At 29.2% G+C, this 25032-nt stretch overlaps 4 protein-coding genes across 8 annotated transcripts; 1 reads left to right on the top strand and 3 right to left on the bottom strand.

Moving 5' to 3' along the window:
* Positions 1 to 332: 332 nt before the first annotated feature.
* LOC122526963 (protein phtf) lies at positions 333 to 4912 on the bottom strand. 3 transcript variants are annotated; one of them, XM_043650687.1, is made up of 16 exons: positions 4442 to 4912; positions 4236 to 4375; positions 3910 to 4121; positions 3594 to 3780; positions 3374 to 3510; positions 3207 to 3300; positions 2899 to 3114; positions 2562 to 2626; positions 2241 to 2401; positions 1983 to 2119; positions 1572 to 1881; positions 1231 to 1459; positions 1038 to 1133; positions 815 to 958; positions 618 to 713; positions 333 to 497 (listed from the first exon to the last, which is right to left on the bottom strand). In XM_043650687.1, the coding sequence occupies exons 1-16, from the start codon at positions 4465 to 4467 to the stop codon at positions 348 to 350; spliced, it is 2400 nt and encodes a 799-aa protein (XP_043506622.1). In that variant the 5' UTR covers positions 4468 to 4912; the 3' UTR covers positions 333 to 347. The 3 variants fall into 3 exon arrangements, with proteins under 3 accessions (XP_043506622.1, XP_043506621.1, XP_043506624.1); XM_043650686.1 differs by having other exon boundaries at positions 2241 to 2404; positions 2565 to 2626; XM_043650689.1 differs by having other exon boundaries at positions 2565 to 2626.
* A 354-nt stretch (positions 4913 to 5266) lies between these two features.
* Positions 5267 to 7710, top strand: LOC122526964 (ER degradation-enhancing alpha-mannosidase-like protein 2). Its single transcript, XM_043650690.1, has one exon. It carries the CDS (start codon positions 5564 to 5566, stop codon positions 7640 to 7642), a length of 2079 nt encoding a protein of 692 aa, XP_043506625.1. The 5' UTR covers positions 5267 to 5563; the 3' UTR covers positions 7643 to 7710.
* A 7263-nt stretch (positions 7711 to 14973) lies between these two features.
* Positions 14974 to 21681, bottom strand: LOC122526965 (vesicular inhibitory amino acid transporter). 3 transcript variants are annotated; one of them, XM_043650692.1, is made up of 4 exons: positions 21563 to 21681; positions 17010 to 17313; positions 16664 to 16796; positions 14974 to 16581 (listed from the first exon to the last, which is right to left on the bottom strand). In XM_043650692.1, exons 2-4 carry the CDS (start codon positions 17294 to 17296, stop codon positions 15397 to 15399), a joined length of 1605 nt encoding a protein of 534 aa, XP_043506627.1. In that variant the 5' UTR covers positions 17297 to 17313; positions 21563 to 21681; the 3' UTR covers positions 14974 to 15396. The 3 variants fall into 3 exon arrangements, with proteins under 3 accessions (XP_043506627.1, XP_043506626.1, XP_043506628.1); XM_043650691.1 differs by lacking the exon at positions 21563 to 21681 and adding an exon at positions 18335 to 19085; XM_043650693.1 differs by lacking the exon at positions 21563 to 21681 and adding an exon at positions 18221 to 18305.
* Positions 20178 to 24939, bottom strand: LOC122526962 (ubiquitin carboxyl-terminal hydrolase 20-like). The gene is made up of 4 exons (XM_043650685.1): positions 24216 to 24939; positions 22321 to 24075; positions 21939 to 22210; positions 20178 to 21856 (listed from the first exon to the last, which is right to left on the bottom strand). Exons 1-4 carry the CDS (start codon positions 24632 to 24634, stop codon positions 21555 to 21557), a joined length of 2748 nt encoding a protein of 915 aa, XP_043506620.1. The 5' UTR covers positions 24635 to 24939; the 3' UTR covers positions 20178 to 21554.
* Positions 24940 to 25032: the final 93 nt, after the last annotated feature.

The raw sequence follows: 25032 nt of genomic DNA, 5'->3' as shown, positions 1-25032 counted from the left end.
ATTGATATTTTCAATATTATAATAGTTTACTAGAACAATTACAAGCAAAACTTTCATTATCTTTTACTCTAATAAATGAAAATAACTTAGTAATTTAATTTTTAGCTATAAAATATAACATTCCTAACAATTTCATGAAATAACAATGGTATATATATATACCCCCGATATGTGTATACATATATGTGTATATATACAACTAGGAAATTAAAAAATAAAATATTTTCTTCTAATGTTCGCTCAAAACAATACTCTAGAATATCAATAAAAAAAATTATTTTCGCTAATGATTTATCATCATGAGGTAGTAGTCATATGGAAATAAATATTTAATAATGTCGCTCCTTTTATTTGATTTTTATCTTATGTAACTTAAGTTTAAATCCAAGTAATTCTGAAAGAACACCCGAGAGAGCAGATAACAGTACCACTTTTGTAATTGTATATAAATAGGGATTAGCTGATAAACCAGATATTTTAAATGGACATTCAAGTTCCTGAAAATATAATATTAATTTTATTATGTTATACTATTATATTACTAATTATACTACTAATTATTTTATTCAATTCCCATGTTTTACAAATACAATAATGAAAATATAAATTCTCACTACCTTTATCAAATCTGCTGCTAATTTGAGTACATTATTTGCTACCATAAGCTCTTCTTTTTTATGTGGTTTTTGTTCTATTTGTAAATATAGATTAATCTAAAAACAAAACAAAACAATACAATCAAATACTTCAAATTAAGATAACTACAAATAATGTTTTATAGTGTGTATAACAATATGAAATTTATTTCAATTACTTGCTCAGTTATTAATACAGAAAGGTTTCTGTATTTTTTATTAATTTTTGTACCCAATGTCATAAAACGTAATATAAATATTCCAAGAGAAAAACTCCAGAACAGTGCTTCAACGTTATATCGGGAATGTAAACTTTCAAGATCCTTCATTACAAATATTAATGTTATATTTATAGAATTCTTTATATATAATATCATTATGACATTTTTATATTATTTTTACCTTAATCAATTCCAAGCTCACAAATGATAGTAATAATAATGTAACAATGAATACTGCTGATACTATTACATCCACAGAACGTTGGGGTCCTCTTCTCTATAATGTACAATACATTTTATTATTATTTTTTAAAAGATTTATTAAAATAAAGATTTAAGATTAAACATATATATATATATATATATTATTTTACCTTCAAATAAGATCTAACGCTTAACCATAATTTTATATTGCGTACTTTATTTAGCCGAAAATGAGGTAAGTCAGATTTTCTGGCACGTCTTGATGAAGTCAAGTGTGAAAATAATTTTGCATATAAGAGTCTTTGTTTATAAGTACGTTCTGCAACTGCTAATAAAAAAAATAATAAAGAGGATAATGTAAGTCTTTCAAATGCTGATATAAGCACTACTATACGTTCCCTGAAATTAATAGTAATTATTAATTACTGATGACCTTGTATTTTATTGCATGTAAGATAATTTTGATTACATTAAAATATTTATTACGTGATGATTTATGTTGTATGCTTACCAAAGAGTTGTCCCAAAAGCCAAATCTACAACTTTAGATAAAATATCACTATATGTCTCTAAATTGACATAAGTCAAGTCATTTGGTATTAAGGAACTTGTTACATTACTACTATTGTCCATTCCGACATGATCACTCAATCGTTTAATAGATGGTATTAAAGCTAATACCACACTAAGCATTAAGCCTCCATAAAAATAATTCATACTCTCAGGCATTGATTCTACTCTAGCAATAATAGCTGAACTGATATCCAACACTGATAGTTCAGCTTTTTTTATGTCACGTCGTGTCCATATAGTACAGGAAACTAAAATATAATGAAATTTTAATTATTTTCAATAAATTGTGAATATATATATATATAAATTTTACTTAAAATTACGGTTAAATAAATATAATTTAACATACCACGATCGTATGAAGCACAATTAGAACTAAGCATTATGGAGGGTGGTAATTCAAATTCCCAAGAAAAAGGATGTTCAACAAATTCCCCATAATTTTTGTTAGTTTCATTACGTAGATCAGATTCTTCAAGTTCTGAACTGTAAAAAATTTTTTAAAATTAATTTAGTATAAAGATATAAATGGTAAAACTTCTTCATTGAATGTGATTCTAATTGAAAAGTAATTAAATAAAATTTTTAATTTTAAAAACTTATTTACCTGTAACTGCATTCATCGCTATTTGTTGTTACTCCCATCCACTCTGTAGCAGATGTTGTAGCTTCCGTTAAATGATTTGTAATTGTTTCTTCACATTCGCCTTCTTCTTCACTTTCACATTGTTGTCGTCCATCTCTTGATACTAGACAATGATCTTTATCCTTTAAATAATAACTTAAAATTTTAATACATTTATATCTAATTGAAACTGAAATAAATTTATGAAACTTGCATAGTTATCTAATATGATAAAATATATTATAAAAAAATTAATAATATAAAGGATAAAGTATAAAAATTAAAAAAGACAAAAATATTTATCACCTTATTAGAAGTTTCTGCTTCACTATTTGAAGAATTGTCTTGTGATTTTAACAATTCAGGTGCTGCATGGAAAATGGAAGACAATCATTTTAGCTAGACCATTTTATCTTTCCAACAAATATTAAAGCACGTTAGCAGAAAATAAATACTAAATCTTTTGTGACTAACAAAATAAATGCAATTTTAAGTAAAAAAAAGAATATATTTTTAGATAAGTTGTTATAAAGATTTAATAAATAAATATATATCTAGAATTAAAATATAAAAATACATTATCTTAAAATATATAGGATCTTGCATCATATATTCAAATAAAATTTATCACAAATCAAACCTGAAAATTTTGGTTGTGAAACTTGTTGACTAGTAGAATCTTCTAACCAAAGAATACGTTCCTCATTATTTTTAAGTAACTCTCTTTTGTGTTTAAGTTTTTCTACTGGCGTCCGTGCAGTGCTTTTATCATTATCACTAGATACATTTCCATTCAAGCTTTCAAATCCATCATCATCCTGATGTACATTTTTCATATTTTGATCTGAAACTTCATCTATAACAGAAAAGAATATACTTTGCATTTAAACAAAAACATGTAACTAACAATAAAACAGAAAGTTTTAGTACAGTATATAATGTATTAACTTGATTGAGTATGACTAGCTGAAGCCTCATTTATAGGTAGGGGATGATTCACAGCCACATTCATTGGCTCATTATCACAAGATGTTTGAAATTCCTACAAAAATAAATTACTATGTATAAAATTTTTCAAAGTTATGTTTCTACATTTCAAATAACAAATTAATTACCTGCGATCGACTAACGGTCAAAGAATTTTCAATTACAACTTTTTTAGCAAATCGCACAGATGTTAATACTTCATCACTTACTGTACTAGCTTTTTCAGATGCTGTATCTTGAGATGATTTAGAATCTTCACGCAACCCTACACAATATATAGTAAATATAAACTAAAATAAATCACACATTACATATACAGATAATAATTTTATAATAAAAAAAACTTACGCAAATTTTGTCTTGTCCTTGATTTACCTATTCGACATCTCGTATGTCTTAAACGTCTAACCATTTTTTGTTTATTTTGTCCATCACCTATTGTTGGTCCTGAATGAGTTGACACAATATGAGAATGAACGATACATAATGTCAACATCATAATAGCGGGTATTAATACCTCTGATGTTGATATAATCTGAAAACATATATCCTAATTAATATGGGTATATATATATATATATATCATGCATACACACACATATATATACATATATATGTGAATATCTATGTATGTATATTTATAATATTAATAAAAGTTTCATACATCACTTTCATTGTCCTTTGTCATTTGACAAAAACATATACACATATTGATTAATTGCAAACTATATAATAATAAAAATAAAGCAAAAATTGTTAAACTAGTCTGCTGTATCCACCATTTTCTATATAAAGGAAGAAATAATAAACGCTGAAGTGCCAAACAAGCTACTGTTGACAATCCATGCTTTGGTTTAGCCTTTGGGAAAGAAGAACCTATATGCATCAATATTATATAAATAGTATATTAAGTATCATAACGTTGAATAAATATCATAACGTTAAACAACTTAATATAAACTTTGACTTGATAATTTCTTAATTCATTACCTCGTACAAGATCTACATCAATAAGTTCTGTTTTTAATTTTGCAGTTCTCATTGGAACATGTGTAAATCCTCCAAGAATATGTTGTTCCACAGTTTTTTCCCATTGTTGCTTATCATAAGTACCAATTTTTTTCTGATACCTAAAACATGCACTGTCTTAAATTTACAACTTTGACGAAAGCGTAATAAGAATATAAATCTCTTACCAATAAACAAGCTCATTCAATTTCATTTTTGTCAGTCGCTATCGTAATCGTATAGAATGACTGTTAATTTTTAATCTTAACCAATAATCGGCAATATTTGAGCGAACGGAAGATGATTTTCCGTGTACTTTTATTAGTATGTTTAAAGAAAATATTGCTCCCATAATATATAACAAACGTTATATACAAATTATGTTTTCAGTCAAGATATATTAACAGACAAGACATACAAAATACGAATACTCACAATACATTTAATAATTTTACGCCATTACCTAGAAACAAAATGTTCTAAAGGTTCCTAGCAATAATTGTGACAATCAGATAGGAAAATCATTTCCAATTAATCTTAGTTTATAAACATATACTAGTCAACTCTAAAACAAAAAAACAATTACACTTGCAATACTTTTTATATTAAATTTGTCTGCTATTGGAACTGTCATATGACTATTATATTTTTTTTTTAAACAGCATTACAGAATGCAACATGACTACCAATCTTACAACAATATACAAGAGACGATGGTTACTATTAATTGTAGAATTTAATGATTACTATCTCTAAAGTAATTTCGTATAGATATGTTCATCTAAACTTGCGATCCATATTATATCTTTAGAATTTGGATAGAGAAATTAAATATTTTTATCTTCAAATTATTATTAAATATCCCTATTTTGTTACTGCAACTCCGCATAATGATTTTGAAATACAATAAAAAATTTAATTAATGAAATAATTAATAACAAAACAATGATATGGAGCGATAATGAAATTGAAATAAATTGTAAGTCCTTCATTTTATTTATTTACATTTAAGTGTTTTTATTATTAGATAAATATGCATATTTAATACAGTATACATATACATACAAATATCCCTTAATGAGCTTAAAAAACATACGATTCCACCCTGTAAAATCAGCACTTTTCAAGAGATGTCAAAATATAATAAGTTACTTAAAAATAAGTCATGTTTCGCATCAAGACAAATGCCGATTTTTAAAGATATTTAAATACTTTGTTAAATAATGTTACGTTTAAAAAAAAGTTATTTTATATTAATGCATTTATACTGTGATCAATAAGATCTCAATTGATGAACAAATCTAAACAAAATGATTATCAAAACGTATTTTTTTGATGTATGGTTATATTTTGGCTTTTTATCTTTGGTAAATGGGCTACGTGAGTACGAAAAGAAAGATCTGATCGCTCTAAGAGAAGAAGTACGATCTATGTTTGATCATGCTTATTCAAGTTATTTAACATATGCTTATCCTTATGACGAATTACGATCATTAAGTTGCGATGGATTCGATACATGGGGCAGTTTTTCATTAACGCTTATTGATGCCTTGGATACTCTTGCTATAATGGGCAATTTCTCTGAATTTCGACGTGTAGCAGAAATTATAAGTGCTAGAGCAAACTTTGAAGCTAATATCAATGTCTCTGTATTTGAAACTAACATAAGAGTAGTTGGAGGATTGCTGAGTGCTCATCTCTTGTCACGTAAAGCAGGCATTAATTTAGAACCAGGATGGCCTTGTAATGGGCCACTGTTGCGCCTTGCAGAAGATATGGCAAAGCGTTTGATTGCAGCTTTTGACACTCCAACAGGAATGCCATATGGTACTGTTAATTTGAAATATGGAGTACCTGAAGGTGAAACAAGTATCACATGCACTGCTGGGATAGGTACATTTATATTAGAATTTGGAACTTTGTCCAGATTAACTGGAGATCCATTGTATGAAGAAGTAGCTATGAATGCTATTAAAGCATTAAATTATTATAAATCAAATATTGGATTAGTGGGTAACCACATAGATGTATTAACCGGCCATTGGACAGCTCAGGATTCTGGAATTGGTGCAGGTATTGATTCCTATTTTGAATATTTAGCCAAAGGTACTTTATTATTTCAAGATCCACTACTAGCAACAATTTTTCATGAGCATAAAGCTGCTGTTGAAAAGTATATTCGCCGAGAGGATTGGCATTTATGGGTTTCTATGACAAAAGGTCAAGTAACCTTACCAGTGTTTCAGTCTTTAGATGCTTATTGGCCTGGAGTATTAAGTTTATTTGGTGAAATTGAAGATGCAATGAAATCATTGCATAATTACCATCGTGTTTGGAAGCAATTTGGATTCACACCAGAATTTTATAACATACCACAAGCTGAAGCAAGCACTAATAGAGAAGGATATCCATTGAGACCAGAACTGATAGAATCAGTTATGTATTTATATAGAGCAACAGGAGATCCTTACCTAATACAAGTAGGAGTAGATATATTAAGAAGTTTGCAACATAGTGCTAAAACTACATGTGGCTATGCAACTATCAATGATGTTAGGGACCATCGGAAAGCTGATAGAATGGAGTCATTTTTCTTAGCAGAAACAACTAAATATCTTTATCTGCTTTTTGATTCTGATAATTTCATTCATAATTCTGGCCAGAAAGGAGAAATTATAGAAACACAATGGGGTCAATGTATTGTAGATGCTGGTGGATATATTTTTAATACAGAAGCACATCCTATAGATCCTGGAGCATTATACTGTTGCCACAGAAATCAGCATTTATTTCCAGATCAAAAAGCAATGTTATGGAAATTTATTCCTGTAAATGATAAGACAGAAAAGGAAAATATAGAGCATATCTCGCATCCAAAAGATAGTAAAGATCAACATGATGACAAAGAACCAATTGAAATTATAAAATTATCTGAAATGAGGCACACTTTTATAAATGAGATAGAAAATAATAATAATAAAAATACAATCGATCCTTTGCCATCCGTAAGTGGTAAAGTAGCTGAAATTACAGCAATAGAAGAAGAAAGTAAAATAAATACAAACGATCCGGAACATGAATCTTTGAAAGTACAAGTTGCTGCACCACCCTCAGGAATTTATAAAGCTGATGATAGTGAAAATATTGACACTTATGAAACTTATACTACTTCTGATGGACACTTCTCTACTTCTGTGAGAAATAACACAGATTCGTTTATTAAACAAAACAATATAAAACCAAGATTTGAACCACAAATATTGCTTGAGAACATTAGAAGAAAGAATTTATATCCAACAAATAATTCTGCAAGGCTAAATTATCAACTTTTGTCTTGTCAGTCTCAATCATTCCTACAACGTATATCAATCATAGGAGAATTTTTTTAATTTTATTTATTAAATATATATATTTTTGTTAATTTTTATTTTCAGTATATATATATATTTAAATTATTTTTAGCAATTGAAAAGTTGTAATGCATAATTTATAAATACATGTTTGAATAAAATATATCATAAATCAATGGTTTCTTTTTACTCCGTGCATTTTTTCCATCATATACCAAGATATGATCCTCCTCTCCAAGATTTTTTGCAACTTAAACAAAAGATCTATAAATTTATTTTAAGATATACGTCATATAAATTTACTTTGATGAAATAAAAATTCAATAAAACGTTCTAATATGATCTATAATTAATTTATTTAAATTAATTTAATTTTAATGAAAATATTTAGTGGGAAACTTACGATTAATTCTAAAAATGATCAGAAATTTTTAAATTAATAATTGAATAAAATAGATCCAAACCATCATCATTGATTTCAAGAATACATTAATTGATAAAGCGATTTATAAAACCGTAATACCCCCTTTAAAAGGTTCCTCCTTAGAATATAAATTGAACTAATAATACCAACTATTTAACATATACATATAGAAAATTCTAAGTTTAGTTATATTACAAATTATAACAATTAGAAATTGCAAAAAGAAAATAATTTCAATTTAATATATTTTCGTATTTTTAACAATTAATAATATAATTTTATAATATAATATTATTTTGAAATAAAAGTGCGACTATATATCCTAGTAATGATTTTGAATTTTCACGCACTCTGACGAATAGAGTACAAGTACCAACCAACGCGAACCACATCAAATAATCAAATGCATAACAATATTATAATTTTATAATATTTTAGAATGTAAAAAGTTAAAAGAAAGAAACTTTTTTAATTATTATAAATTATAATAATTTTTATAAATGGATTATAACAATGAAAACTAAAATTAAAATACTTGCCAACTATACAAATATATAGTTAAACGTATTATTTTTTTTATATGTTGCAAGCACTGTATGCATCTTTAAGAAAATAAATTAAAATTTATAAAATAATTTCATTACAAATTATTTTCTTTGGATATATTTTTATATATTATGTGTATTGTATGCATGTTTGTATCTTTAATGTTTAAAGTTTTGTATAAACAAATATTAAATGCGTAATTTAATAATAAAACATTAGTGTAATCATATTAGTAATATGCGATGGTAATATCCGTTTAGTAATGGATTGTTACTGGATTAAAATCGGGGATTCCCTTACTAATCAGAGGATAAGTAGGGGATTATCTTTTTCCCCTTCCATTTCTTCGGTTTTGTATATTTATACGACGTTGAGCTCGCCATTTGAACAGAATTGATTTATCGGAGCAAGAAAGAAGATTGCTAATAATTACAAATTGCATAAATTTAACGGTAAGCGAAGTATTATATTTAATATCGTTTCTCTATATGTTGCTATTTTATACGATACTATTGTTAGAAATATAAAATATTCATCAATAAGTGTAATAAAAAATTGTTTATAACACCCTATATAATTGTACAAATATGATTTGAAGTCTGTTCTGAAATTTATATGTCCAAAATAGGTCTGTGCCTATAAACGGTCATGTCGTTATTTATCATCTATAAATGCATTGTTAATATTGATAAGAAGAAAAAATTTAACATTTAATTATTTAATCCATTTATAGTCAACATTGCCTTAACGCAAAATTTTATTTAGTTCTTCCCCTTAGTCAATTTATATTCTTCATCTTTCTTTAACGTTATAATTAAAAAAGTGAATTTCAAAAATTCGCTGATCACTTTTCTTTTTGTCACTATTTCTTCTATCTTAGATTTTATAATCTTTCGAGATTTAAAGAAATAGAAGTATTTACATATAATATTGTAATAATATTCTTTTACATACATGTGCATTATCGAACATTCAAATTCGATTTTCTCGAAAATTAAGCCTCGAACAAAAAGATGTATATTTTTTTATTTTTTTATGAAAACCATATGCTATGCATAATGATACTATAACAAATTGAGTATTACAAATAAATTTATTACAACAAATTAATATTAATTAATTAATTAATTAATTAATTAATTATCGTATAATAAATCGTGATTGGCTTGTCTTACAATATTGAGTTGTCTGAAAACATCTTACGTTTTGCATTTTTTTGCAGATGGACAAAAAAGCTGTCGATAATAGAGCAAATCAATCTAATCCCAACCATACACCAACTGGACAAGGGCACAAAGCCGGGTACCATGGAGCTGGTACAAAAGCTGATTTAGATAATCGTTCCAACCAAATGAACCCCAATAACCCATTATACAAAAAGTGAATGAGTTACGTCTCATTATTGTAATTGTATCATCATTATATCTAATGGAAACTATTTTATTCGAATGATACAATAAATATGCATTACTAAAATATAACTTCTGCTTATATTTATTTTGACTCCTTTCGAAAGTATCTCGAGTTTAAAGAATTGCATAAAACAAGTTATTACAGCTTATATATAAATCAGATATAATTATATATATAAATAGATATAATTATAGTTTTTGTAAATGTAGTGAATTGCATTAATTTCATCTCATTTTCTGCTATTTTTCGTTACATGTATTTACTTTCATGTTAGACGGATATCATGTTTGTGAAACAAAAATTAGATAAAAATTGCTATCCATATGTTATCAATAATGTTATTAATATTATATTAAATAATATTAAATAAGCTTATTTATATTCATAAATGATTCTTAATTACCTTTTCAAAGGAGATTTATAATAAAAATAGTAATTTGTACGAAGTGAAAAGAACCAATCATAAATTTTATTGTCTGCATTGTGCGGACATAGTGGCATTTATTTTAATGTTTCGAAGTTTTCACTGTTATTTCTAAAAAAGTAACTTTCTCTATAACAGAAAGTATCTGGTAACCAGAAAAATCTGATTCGGTTATGCTCTAAATATTCTTTATCACTACATAAAGGATTCATTCTACCCAGGAACATCATTGTATTTACATCAATCGCAATGGAATTATTGGTAAGCTGCATATCGTTAGTGTTAATAATTAGTTAGTGTTAAATTTTTGTAGGAGTAAAACCTATTTCATTTTTCTGTGTCATTTTAGAAAATTACCAGCCTATTTTGTTTTCTCGCTTTAATAATATCTGTAAATGCGAGAGGAAATACAGAAGAAACATTTATACGAAGCGACGATATGAAAACTGGTAAAATTGAAAGCATAATTTTCTATATATCACGTGTGTCTCAAATTATAATAATTCGCAAATTGATTAAAATACGGTAAGAGTTAATACAATTTTTAGTATATCTAAATTCATTTTTGTTTAGACGAAGTACCACGTGTAAAAATCAAAGTATTCCGAGGTGCAAGTAAAGAACAAGATGGAGAACAATTCGCTACATGGGGATTTTGGATCAAACAACCAGCGACAATGAAATTAACGCGTTGATCCTCTATAACATCGTGTAATTTAAAACTCACGTATCCATGTAATATTTTAAAAATTTTATTTTATATACTTATCGCTTCATTATTGTATTTCATCAGTACACCATTGCAGAAATACTAAATGACTTATTTAATACAATTATTAATTTCCAGGTTTTAAATTGGAATAAATAGCTAACTAATAATATTTCTTTTATTTTATAAATAAATGAAATTCTAATTATGGAAGATTAAATGTCACTTATATAATAAATATTATGTGCATAAAGATTCTTCATTTATTTTTTGTATAAAATTTTTTTAGATAAAATAAAATTTTTACGAATACATATGGAATGCGTAGATATATAGTCTAAATTTCAATTACTATTTCTTAATAAAACATGGATGGTTATAATAAATTTACACGATATTATCTCTAGGAATATAATATATATAAAGATATATGTTTTACTCATTTCACATTTTTCATAATTCTGATGAAATTATTTAAAGAGTATATATTACAGGAATCAAAGGTGTTGGACAAAAGCAAATGGCACGTATGTAAAATTTTGATAATATATTTGCCATTTGTCATTTTTATACATACATGTATATATATAAATTATACATTATATACATATAGATATACAATTTATATATACACACATGGAAGCCCATTTTACATCATTTTATAATATCTATTATGCTTTTAATTAACTACAACATTAATAAGGTTGACTTCGATATGTCACGAAAGCTTTGTGCTCTCGCGAAAGCGTTTTAAATGAGTAATTTTCCATTGGATGATTCATAAACCATTGCGAATAATTATTCTGCATATATGTCAGATAATAATAAAAATCTGAATAAATTAACCAGTCATTATTGCACAATCTCTCTTAGTATTTGATCAATTTTTAATAAATATTTTAACATTATTCGATGAAAGAAAAATTTTAATTATTTCATATCGAACGTATTATTTGACTATCTTCAATATCTTAAATATTTGTCTGATATATTTTACAAAAGAAAATTGAAAATTGTAATACATGAAATGTTGATCTGAAAGATCTAATTTTCGAAGTAAGTATTTATCAGAAATGTCTTTATATATGTTCGTACTTATTTTTTTCTTTTATTCACGCATCAGTCATAATCATAAAATATTTAAAAAGATACCAGAAATTCTGCGTAAAAAATAAAAGTAAAAATGAAAACATATTTCGCATTTGCATATAGCGCTGATAAATACTGTTGATTAATAAGATTGTGTTGTCAAAAAGAAGCGCTTTTATTTCAACTTAAAAACGAACATTTCATACATTACAATCGAATATCTTCGTATCATATTAAATCATATTAAATCGAATTTCTTAGAATGAGTCAGATTCAAATAATGTTAATGTATGTACAAAAGTACCGTGTTATAAAAAAAGAACGAACGCTGAAAAACGATAATGTTTCTTGTACACGTGTACACGTTGATTATTTTAAGAATTTAAGGAATTCCAATGTCAATAAACGCACTTAATCCTTGAAAAACGTTGATTCTTTAAAAGATCTTTTAGGATCTTTTTATCATTTAAATAGAAAAGAAGAATAATTGTATAATTATAAAATAAATATATGTTAGTAAAAATATATTCAATCGTTATATATCAGAATAATTTAAAAATATTCAATAAAAGAAAAATCTAATATAAAGATTTGTTTTTTTAATCAAATCTGACCCGGCCGCCATCGACGTGCATGCTGTTCGAAGATTAATATTACACCTTTAATCAGAAAAAAATTCCCTAATTTCGGAAATATTGCATTCACAAATAGTTATTCAAACTTCTCTTTAACTTCCTTTTGTAATCATTGTAATTTTCATGCACGACGTTCTGTGTATTTATTTAATGTTTATTTCCTTTCTTGGTCGACAATTATAATCGAAGCTGTTATATTTTTTAAAATAAAAGATCGATACTATGTATTCATATACGTATATATGTTACTGAATTTTCTCTTTATCTTCTTTCAGATAACAAGGCAATCATGTTTGTTTTACATTGATTCATCTACGTTAATGATGTAAGGAGAAAACGATTCGTCGAGAAAAGAGAAAACTTAAAATTAAAATAATATACGAATGATTTCATTTATACATTAAATTTGATCATAATCTTAATGATTAACGCTTAACTTCTATAACTCTCATTATAACGTTTAATATCATTGACAAAGATTTCCTTCGATCAATAGATCGTATTACATTAATTATTATTATTATTATTATTATTATTATTATTATTATTATTATTATTATTATTATTATCATCATCATTATTATTATCTTGGAAGACATCATTGGAAGAGTCGTTTCATAAATATTATCATATCTCATTTAAATAACGTATTGTAACTGCGAGATGTTCCTGTTCCCTTTCTACTTTAAAAAAGGTGATAACTTATAAAATACCGAATAAAACTCTTAATTCTGCTAATTAATAATAATATTAATATCATTTTAACGATGTATTAAGGCTTGTTACAACGATATTAATATTATTCCCGTATCATTTATTCTTTCTGACTTTTTTTGGGTTCGATCCGCGTTCATTTTTCCATAATAAAATTTTCACATTGAATTTTTGATTATAATCCTACATAATACTTGCAACAATTACCACGCACGTTTGTCCCATAAATACATATGTGTTTTGACACTGTGAAGAATAAAGATAAGAGACATCAATTATTTTCACGTAGCAGAAACTAAGATGCTTATACAATTATTGCTATATGAAGCTTCTGAATGTAAGTACATAAATGAATCAAATGACTCCTTCCGGATCAACCTTGTCAAAAAAATTACATAATTGCAATGCTAGCAAAACGTTCAGATGAAATTCCTAATGGACATTTGGAGGAGAAAGTCGAACAGCAATGATTGTACAGACCTGAATCACAAAGGAGTACGTTTTTAACGTTTGAGTTAATTTAACGATAAAACTCTTGAAGAGCATCTCGCAGCTTTCATCAAACTATTGTATCAGCTACACTCATATTGCTTAAACTAACGTGTGATCTATGCAGCCTGTTAAGGCCTTGGAAGACGTTGGATTATTATAACTAATTGTACTCGTTCGTACATAACTGGTTACATATTTGCATTCGCTTGCACGACGAGGAGACGTCAGAGTAGTACTAACATGTTATTAACGTGTGTTGGCAGCTAAGATCATGAAATGATCGTATAATATGAAACGTTGTTGCCCCTTGTTTTACACGCGTTGCGCCGACTAAATTACCACTAATTATTGTAAATTTAACAACGAACAACGCCTCCCCGGCGCGGCGTGTAGTCAACATGTAAGTTATAGATAGAAATTACAAGATCCGCAATGCGATTATAAAATCCCGAAATCTGCGTAACAGTTAACTTGTACGTACAATATTCATCGTGTGTTTCGCTTGTAAACGTATTGTGGAAGACATCGATCACTTACAACCAGCAATATAATATTGTCACGTTCACTGCGGTCTAAGTAGTCTAATATTTTGCCTAGAAAGCCCCTGAATGTCGACGATTTTTGTCAAGAAGAAGGAAGACACAAACCCAGAGGAAGACGATAGGATACATTACGATGAAGCCGAAAATGTATACGCAAATAGATTCTTTCTTCTTCTTTTTCTTTCTCTCTCTCTCTCTCTCTCTCTTTCTTTCTTTTTCTTCTACTAGATTTTCTCATCTTAAATAGATCATTTTGCTAGATATGTGTAAGTTCTGGTTGAATATAAATATACAATCTCAAAACGTCTCGAACCTTTTGTATAGCTTTCCGATCGAACAAATCTGTATGTTACATCTATTCAAACGAGCAAAGGGATACATGTTTTCTTTTTTTTTATAGAATCTCCCTAACCGATGACATCTAGCTAGAATCATTTCCCCTTATCATTTTGTACGATTAAAACGTTAAAAACGCTCGAAAATCAGCAAAAATATAAACGCCGTCATGTTGATCGAAAACATTCGTATACTCAAGGAAACGCATCAGCGGATTGCACTGCAGCCGATAAAAAGCAGTACGGGGTTTCATACATATTTATACTCGATATAATATTCTGTCATACGTATGATGAATTTGCAGATAGCGATCGAATGAATCACTGTTGAAAATCAATTGACGCAAGCTGCAATTGATGGTTCCCTTGAATCTGTATATCTACATGTATTTTATTCGTATTTCAAGTTTTCTATTTCTGCGAGGGAGACAAACGGAGATCGTGGAAACTGAATCATATATGCGACGCGTTCAAAACGGCAGACCGATTTCAAAGGCATTAATCAAGGCAGAGCCTGAATCATACACTCCGATAACGCCGAAGAGTATCCCGAGAAATATTACGAAACAATCATACGCGACAGCGCTCCATTCCATGGAATTTCTCTTTAGCTTCAAATGAAAATAACACGGCCATATGAACGATAACATGGTACCGGTGAACGAGCCTATGAATCCCATGAGAATGCTGAAGTGGGGTATGAAGATCGCCATAAGAATGGTGAAAACGATCACGCCGACTCGCCACGCTAGACCCCAGACTTTTAACTCGCGATCCACCGTCCATATCGTTGGAAAGATCGTCTTCGGTCTACCCCTAAAGAACGCTCTCTCGAGTAGTTCGCAGGCCGCGTAATACGGCAACGGATAAGAGAGCACGGCCTTTATGACCAGACAAAAATTCACCAGACCTTTGAAACCAGCCGAGTGTAAATTATTCGTGATCACCTGCTGCGTGTCATTTTGGAAAGTCAGAAAACAGATCCAACCGAAAAGCGACTTGAACGCGGCGGCCGCGATGTGGCTCCAGTTCAACATCCAGTCGAACTTGGACCGATCGATCAGATTGCCCTCCAGCGTGGGTAAAAATATCTGCGAGGTGTAGCTGAATACGATCACGCCAAGGGAGATCGGGAAATTCTTCAGATCGATAGTCCATTTCACTTTGGACCAGCCCCAATCACCGATCTCCAAGATGCAATAGCCGACGATGATCGCGTTTATGAACAAGTGTGACATCGTACACCAAAAGCTAAGCACCGATACGTGTTGTAGAGACTTGAGAAAGCCGAGAGGCAGTAAAAATATCCCTATCAGCATCATCCAACTCCTAGTATCGATTGCGCCTTCGGGGAACGTTCCTATCATCAAGTCACCGCAAACGACCACATATAAGATACAAGTCATAAGCAATTCGATAATTTGAGCGATGTTTACCGCTCTGGCCCCCCACGTTGGCCCGAAACATTCTTTCGCGATAGCTACGTACGAATCTCGCACGCGTACGCGTTGGCCAGTCGTGGTGTCCAATTCGTACAAACATTCGACGAGTATCTTGCCGGTGTAACAACAGATATGAGCTATACCAATCATCGCGGCAATGGCCCAATAACCGCCTCGTAACACGGCGAATGGCAACGATACGATGAACATACCCTGCAAGTGGAATGAATAGATCGATCGTTTCGTTATCAATCCTCAGACATCGTATGAATATCAGGATCTATCTGAATAGTACCTGTATAGCATTTGTAACGTTCCATGCGGCTTGCCATTCGTTAATTTTCACTCCCGAGCCACCAAATTCGCCGCCACCTTCATCGTATTCGCTAAATTCACCGCTACTGACGCTTCCTGTTCTAATTTTGTCCCTGTAATATTAAATTGAGCTCTTTTTATGTGAGAGTTTCTCTTTATCTCTAATTATCGAAAAATGACAGTATAGTAGGGTCGCCTATGTTCAAAATCTTATTATCCGGACGTTCTACTATCCGTTATTATATGAATATTCACTGATAATCGATCTTTTTTCTAGTACTGAACTATTTTACATGTATTAAATTAAAGATACTTCATTTATTTACCCGTTTCGTTGATAACTGAAAGAGTCCTCGGCGATGGCTACATTATTCTGGTCCCGATATGCTTGATCTCCGTTCATAGTTATCATTTCCGTATTATCGCGACCCTCGTCGAACGATTTAAACTGTGCATGTCCACTTTGTCCTGGAGCCTGTGGTTGACCTGGTCCTGGACCGCGAATAAGTTCCATACAGGGACTGTTCTCTGGCCATTTAGCTTTCAATGTTTCCCAGGCAACGTTGATCGTTGCACCCAAGGATGGTATGTAGAATCCGCGAAAATTGGCCATTGTTTAATTCGTTGCTTCTGTAAGAAGGCAAGTTACTCTTGTGTAATATGAATTTCTTCAAGGTTTGTTATAAAATTATCATTTGAAAATCATAATAAGCAATATACTCGACTGTGTCGTTGAACGATACTTGATCATACAGATTATATTATTTAATGTATAAGTTTTATGCATTTACATAAAATAGACATAATGTACAAAAATATATAAAATATCCAAAATACAATATCTGTTGTAATATTTAATAAATGAAACCCTCTATCTAGATTCTGCTTTCTAAATTATTTTCGCAAAAACGAGAATTTGCATGAAAATAAAAAATAAAGGAATTAACATTAGTACAAAAGTACATGACGACTATCAACTCTTTTGAATGAATAGTATTGCTCAGTGTAATTCTGTGCCTACCATTATGAAGCATATCTAATATTGCATATCAAATATACATATTTATAAAATCCTTTCAGTTTATACTTCTTTCATGTATATTATACAAAGTATCAAGAAATGTAATATAAATATTCATATTTTACGAATATCAATAAGCAATAAAGTTCACGAAATTGGGATATTCCCACAGAATATTTCCACCATCATCTACTGGTATATTTTTTAACGATTCTCTTTAAACTAATTATGCTTATTTACATTAGTAAGAATTCGAAACTCAATCAGCTTTCCTACTTTAATAAAAATAACTAGAATAACAGATGCAGCACAAGTGCATAGATGCACAAAACAGATGCAATACAGGTCATGTTAATCACTTGAATGAGAAGAATGGTCGAATATATAGCTTGACACAATTTCGTCTAAATTAACGAGTATTCTTCATACACGTGTAATCGAACCCCGTGTTTAAGCGACAATCCCTTATCATGTTCCATCAGTTTTTAATCGATTTAATCGCTTTGTTTCACGTACAATCACTTCCAAACTTCTCAATATACGTGTCTGATGTCTTCTCTATGGATGTTCGTCCCTGATTTCTTGCGCTCTCAAATATCGACCGAAGTCTCGATTTCTTACTTCACTTACCGAATAGAATTCGTCCCGCAAATTTTCAGGGAAAACAATGCGACGACAGGCGCAACTTCCTCCAGCGCGAGTCTCGTTTCGTTAGTTTCTCTTTTTCTTTTTCTCTTTCTTTTTTTCTTTTTTTTTTTTTTTTAGTTTTTTCCGATTTCTTTGGCCAAGACGGAGCGAAAGACTTAAACTAAAAAAGGGTTCACAGCAGCAGCAGGTCCGAAGAACGGAAATACTTGAAAATAAAAGGTCAAAACTGTCTAACTACGTGGGCTACGATACCGCATGGTCGTCTACGGTCTACCGCGATCGTCGAGTCCCTAATCGCGAGCTCTTAATCGCGACAGAGAGACTACGGGGTTGGCGTGTCAGGGGTTGGGAGATCAGAAGAATATGGCCAGCATCCCTTAAATGCGCAAGTCTCGATCGATGTGGTCCGCGAGATATCTCTCAACACGTCAGTACTGTAGTAAAATCACATCTCCCCACGCGAAACAAATTGGGCAAATAAAATTGCAAATTGGTAATTGATGATGGACGTGTTTCATATAAATGATTGAATTGATTACATGTTTCTTGAGGCATCTAACTACATCTAGCATTATTAATATTAAAGTTACTGATACTGTAAATTTTGTACTGTATCAGGCTCTACATCCTGTTTATGTAGAATGGGAGAGCACTTGATAAGACGAGACTGATATCGAAACTTGCAAGAGGAAGTCGCAATTTGAACAAATGATTTTTGAATGAAACTTGAATTATAAAGACTAAAGCATTTTTATTTCTTTCTCAATATTTATCAGAGAAGCACTGTTTGAAATATATTTTTTTATTTAATGTATTAATTGGTTGTAAGATAATTATTTCTCGAATAATGTATAAAATAACAGTGGAAAACAATAAACGATTTTTTTTTATAATTATAGAAAAGTAGAACAGATATAAGATTTTCAGGGTAAAATCTCCTTTTTAATATTTATTTTAAAATACACAAGTAGATCTTTTTATTTATTTTCTAATATAAATAAATATTTTACACTTATCGTGTAAAAAGTATTTAGCATTTATCGTTCATAATCTTTATCGAAATATTTTCAAAGGAAAAGCGATGTATGTACATATCTTATTGCGCATACCAAATCAAATAAGAGATTAGTTAAGATTGTATTCATATTCATAAAACTGATAAAATTTTTCATGTATCATAAAATAATGGGTAGTAATATTCTTGAATAAAATATCGGATAAAATTGATAATAAATTAATATAGTTGTCTATGTATAGTTTTTTTACACTTAATAAATTCTTTAGCTTTGGAGATAAATAAAATTTATTTCCAAAATAATTTCAATATAAAATATTTAAATTACAATACGTTTAATAAATAATTATTTAAGATATATATATATATTTTTTCCTCAATTTTGAGATAAATAGGTACTTCTTGTGAAATGTTATCAAATATTCAATACATTGTCTGAACGTGAAATTTCACATTTTGTCTATTTTATATATTATATTTTTATCGTTATATACCTTTTAAATACATACCAACATGAACAATTTTATATATATATATCTTCGGAATTTTTTCAAAGAAATTGATCGATTAAAAATATGTTATATATATATAAGTGTCCAGGTGTTTTAATCTATAAATGGAATTATCTTCTAAACTATTCATTACTCGAAAAAATGTCAAACTTTTCGAACAATAAAAAAAAACTGTCGAATTTTTTTATATTTCAAAGTATAAGTAATTTAAGGACTCTATGTATTAGTTTGTTAGTTAGTTTGGAATTCTATGTTTTTTTATACACAAATTGGATTTTTTTATTCTCTATAAAAAAAAATATTAGTATGTTGAAAAATTATTTATAGTTGCAATCTACTTCAAAGTAAGATATTAATGTTATAAATATTAAAACTCAAAATAATTATTTTTTACTCATAAATTAATACTATAAAATTTAATTAATTAAATTTAATATAGTAAAAAAACGTCATACATGTAGATGACATTTGAAATTAACAAAAATTTCATTATTTTATATGTAGTTATATGATAAGATGAAATTTTACTATTTCATATGATACAATCTTAAAGGTATTGAGACAGAAAAACAATTGTTTTTAATAAATAAAGAAATCAACTTGTTTATTATTTATCTTAGATATGTTACTTTTCATAATGATAATTAATAATTGGTATTAACTTTACAATCATTTGTGTCCCTGCGTTTTATAATTCAAATTATAACAACATCCAAACGAGCGTTTTGTGCATACAACATAAATACTTCATTATAATAATTTGTATACAAAATAAACGCTAATCATTGGATTTAATAATTCCGATAACAATACAAGGCCGTGAGATCAGAACAAAAGTGCTTCTAACTTCTATTCTAAAGATATATGTACATATCAATGAATTTATAACTTAATTGCAATAAAAATGACTATAGCAGAAGTTTGAAATTTTCTACTAGTTTCCTACGGTACAAAGCTTTGTATATTGTGTTACTATTATTCTGTAAAGTTCTGTTGTGATTTTAAATTAAGTTTCATATATTTTATTAGCGTTAACTAAAAATTTCTGCTAAATTAAGTCGATTTATTTTTTTCAGTCTTCCACTTATATATGTATGTAATGCATTCATTTTTTTAATGAATACATACAAACCAGAAAATGTAATTTTGGATATTTTGTATATGCAGGAATGACACATAGATATTATAATAAATATACAAAGGGGAAAAGTGTTGAATTTAACACCAAAGTCGGAGGACTAATAATATGTTACCAGCTTAGGCTAAGAGAATACAGCTAAATATTTGTCTTTAAATAATACAGTCGTAGATGTACCAGACCAAATTTTGTACTAACTAATTACCCACCAATTACAATTAGTATACCCACAAATTTACATTAAATTGAACATAGTGATAAACAGAAAACACACAAGCAAATGCCATGAGATATAGATATTTTTTAAAATTTTTATAATATAATATTCCACAATGTTCAAATATTATACAGATACTGTGCAAATAGTTTCATTGAAGAAAATATTTTTGTTTTACAGATCTAACAATAATCTATAACGCAATTAAGACATGACAATTAGAAATTGATTCTTTAATAGAGGATATCAATTATCAAGTTTAATGTTCATGTCGAAGTATTAATTTATGTATATATTAATAGGATGTTGAAGTAATTAATTTACTCACTGACATCCCTTTGTGTTTGATGTGAATCAGTATCTGATGTTAAACTTTCAATAGCACTATCGGGTTGTGAAATTGTTTCAGAACTCCTAGTCATACAGAGTTTATTAGATTTAACTTCTGTACGACTGGATTTAAAATTCTGATCTAGATTTGAGTTTGAAGTGGAATGTAATGATATATTAGACTGAGCAGAGACAGGTCTTTGACATGAATGCAACATTAATTCTGGTCCTCCACCATATGTAGTTAAAAAGAATTGCCAGAGTTCTTCTGGTATTTGCCCATAATCCGAACCTACATATAAGTTTTATTAAAATTATTTATTAAAATAAAATATAAACTTGTAAATTTGAACATGTCTTAATTTGAAACTTACCAACTTTAAGAATATTTTGACCATTTTTATTTATTATAATCGAATTGTTGTCAATTGGTCCGGGTGGCTGAGTCTCTTTACCCCTTACAAAACTTTGCCATTGACGTAACCAAGCCATAGCCAATCCATATATAGCAGTAGGATTATCTGTGTTATGATTCAGTTGTTGAAATACTTCCATTTCATATTGTCTTCTTTTCTGTAACGATTCATATTTTTCTTCACAAATTGGACATTCATATAAATGAGTACATGCTGGACCTCCTCCAAACCTGAAACATTAATTTTTAAGTTAGAAACATTAGAACTTAAATTCTAACTGAAGAAATAATTTTTTGAAAATTTAAATAAATATACAAATTATAATCTGCATAACACTTACGTATTATATAAATATTCCCAAACTGCTTGTGGAATAGGCATACTAAGTTTATCTACAAATTGTGCTCTAACAGGATTAACACCACCGTGTGGACAAAGAAAATCAGAATTATCTATAGGTCCTGGTTCCGAAAATGTATTAAAACGATTTATCCATTGTCGCGATACAAAAAAGTTCAAATCAGATAATTCTCTGGATGAAATTTCTATTAATTCCATAGTTTTATCACGTAACTGTAACATTTCTGGTGACCACTTCTTATAAAATAACACATAAGCTTCACAATGCTTTACAGTTTCTGGTGAGACTTCTGTGACACATTGATCATCAAATTCAAACCATTTATTCACAATAGGATTTAATGCATAACAGGTATAATGACCACCACCAGCTGTTCCGTGATGACAAATAACTGATATTAAATCATACATAGTTACTTTGGATACACACTCTTTGTGCAAATATGGTCGCATATCTAATCCTTCTAATGGAAATGAAACATAATTTGCTATTTTTGAACTAAACATTAATTCATGACGAAACCTCTTTAAATGGACACATAGTATCTCAGGTAGTTCTAAAACTTTTGAAAACTTAATTCCATTACGTAGTTTGTTACACTTTTCACAACTATACATATTGTCTCCTTTAAGTTCATCTGCACTAAAAAATGCAGAAAGACAGTCATGAAGACTAACAACTGGTCCCCAAAACCAAGAACGCATCCATTGTAAGAACCATGACAGCCATCCAGACTGATTAGTTACATACACAACATCTGAACATGGTCCTGCCTTTTGTGGAGTAAGAGGTCCTTGATGTAACATATCAATATGATCTCTACTTGGAATGGGTAATGACAAATCTTGAAAAGTTTCTACTCTTGTTGAAATTCTATCACAAGTTAGACATTGTACGCTACTTAAAAGTTTACCATCAAATATGTCACTGATGATACTTTTTGTTTTCATTTGTTTCTTAGTTCTATACTTCACAGGTGAGTTTTGTGTTGATCTTTGTGGCTGAGAAAATGGTTGCTCCACAGTTGACTTTTTGATACTTCTATTTGTAAATTTACTTCTTAATTTCTCTGACTGAGATACTCTAGAATATCTTCTTTTTGTACCACGTTCACCTTCATCACTAAGAGAACTTTGTTCACTTACTCCAGAATCACAAGTTTCATACTCAGCATCTGACTGGCTAGAACCATTCCCATCAATTTCAGTTTCATCTTCGTCTGAAGATTGTTCTCCTAGTCCCTTCAATCTTAACACACTGTCACGGTCATCTTCAATATGTTCTTTTAACTCTTCATGTAACTGATCCATAAAACATCTCAAGAATTCTTGAGTATCATGTTGATGATATCCTCTGAACATTGGATGAACTGTTCGAATACCAGATAATATTCCATGTGGTACAACATATCCTCTTGTTTTCCTATTCCACATGTCTCGAATAAGGTTTAAATAGCTTAGGCTTAAACCAGGCTTTCTATCTTTGGACATATAGCTAACCATATGACCACAATCCAAGAAGAATTGTGTCAAAGGAGGTACATTTGATAAAGCTTGAAGTGCTGCATTCATGTAACATGTATTACCAATGTTTTGAAGACCAACAAGACCCCTTGGCTTTCCAGAAAAATCTTTGCTCTCATCCGAATCTGTACTGTCTGGGGAATCACCAGATTTTTCATTAAATAATCCATCTTTTTCATAGTTCACTCTATTTATAAGCTCACCATAGAACCTATTATTCATAAAATAAAGAATCCTTTTATTTTCTAAATACATACAGTTGGAAACTTTCAACATTTATTTTCATAAATATATATATATATATATATATATATATATAAAATATCTATAAAAAGAAAAAACAAAACTTACTTATCCAGTATAAGTCGATTAAGATCATCTGTTTTACAATCTATATTAATAGGTGCATCACCGGCAAACTTGTTATTTTGTGCTTTTATCTCCACCTGAGTAGGTGACATTGGTGGTGACGGTACATGCCTAGTTATAACTTCTCTTTTACAAGAGTAACACCATATACGATTTGTAGAAAGATTCATATGAGCACAATGATTAGGAAATTTTTGGTTGTGTACAATACTATGATCCAAATGAGTTTCTGGGCATCCGACCCAACGACAATCAGGAAATAAGCATAACCATAAATTAGGCCCATCCGTATCACATTCACTACATTTTTTAAACTTTTCCTTTTGTGACACCACAATCTCAATAAATGCGAGATCACCACGATTAGCGATATGAGGACAATTCCTCGAAATCAAAGGCATTTGGATTTTGATGTTTGTGCTGTTGATTATTATTGATCATAGGACGCGAAATCGCGCGTGCACTTTAGTTTTTCACATTCGTCTGAAATTTGGTTTACATACGACTGGAATAATATTACAATCATTTTCTAACCTGACTGGGACATGACGTTCTTGGTAATCGAATATTATCCACGAAAACGATTGTCATTGGAGATAGTTGTATCAAGAAAATTAGCTATTATAATCGGATAGCCAATGTAACAGAAAGAATATAGGTTGGTGTACATGTTACAGTCGATAATCGAATTGAAATTCGAATAAACGGTTCATGTGTCATGCTAAATTTATATTAAAAAGTTGGCATCTATATACATATGTATATATGTGCTCACATACATATATATATTATATATATA

This window comes from Frieseomelitta varia, unplaced genomic scaffold (genome assembly GCF_011392965.1).
Source record: "Frieseomelitta varia isolate USP_RPSP 00005682 unplaced genomic scaffold, Fvar_1.2 scaffold_204, whole genome shotgun sequence".
Classification (NCBI taxonomy): Eukaryota; Metazoa; Arthropoda; class Insecta; order Hymenoptera; family Apidae; genus Frieseomelitta; species Frieseomelitta varia.
Note: the sequence above shows the minus strand (reverse complement) of the source record. Positions and strands in the feature narration are given on the sequence as shown.

Excerpts from the sequence above, each read along its gene's own strand:
- LOC122526963 (XM_043650687.1), bottom strand. The coding sequence starts at position 4,467 with ATGAAATTGAATGAGCTTGTTTATTG. Across the intron at positions 4,376-4,441 it reads TTGAATGAGCTTGTTTATTG|GTATCAGAAAAAAATTGGTA; the intron begins GTAAGAGATTTA and ends TGCATGTTTTAG. Across the intron at positions 3,115-3,206 it reads AGCTAGTCATACTCAATCAA|ATGAAGTTTCAGATCAAAAT; the intron begins GTTAATACATTA and ends TTTCTGTTATAG.
- LOC122526964 (XM_043650690.1), top strand. The coding sequence starts at position 5,564 with ATGATTATCAAAACGTATTTTTTTGATGTATGGTTATATTTTGGCTTT.
- LOC122526965 (XM_043650692.1), bottom strand. The coding sequence starts at position 17,296 with ATGGCCAATTTTCGCGGATTCTACATACCATCCTTGGGTGCAACGATC. Across the intron at positions 16,797-17,009 it reads TTCAGTTATCAACGAAACGG|GGACAAAATTAGAACAGGAA; the intron begins GTAAATAAATGA and ends TTAATATTACAG. Across the intron at positions 16,582-16,663 it reads ACGTTACAAATGCTATACAG|GGTATGTTCATCGTATCGTT; the intron begins GTACTATTCAGA and ends TTCCACTTGCAG.
- LOC122526962 (XM_043650685.1), bottom strand. The coding sequence starts at position 24,634 with ATGCCTTTGATTTCGAGGAATTGTCCTCATATCGCTAATCGTGGTGAT. Across the intron at positions 22,211-22,320 it reads TGGGAATATTTATATAATAC|GTTTGGAGGAGGTCCAGCAT; the intron begins GTAAGTGTTATG and ends TTAATGTTTCAG. Across the intron at positions 21,857-21,938 it reads TCAAAATATTCTTAAAGTTG|GTTCGGATTATGGGCAAATA; the intron begins GTAAGTTTCAAA and ends ACTTATATGTAG.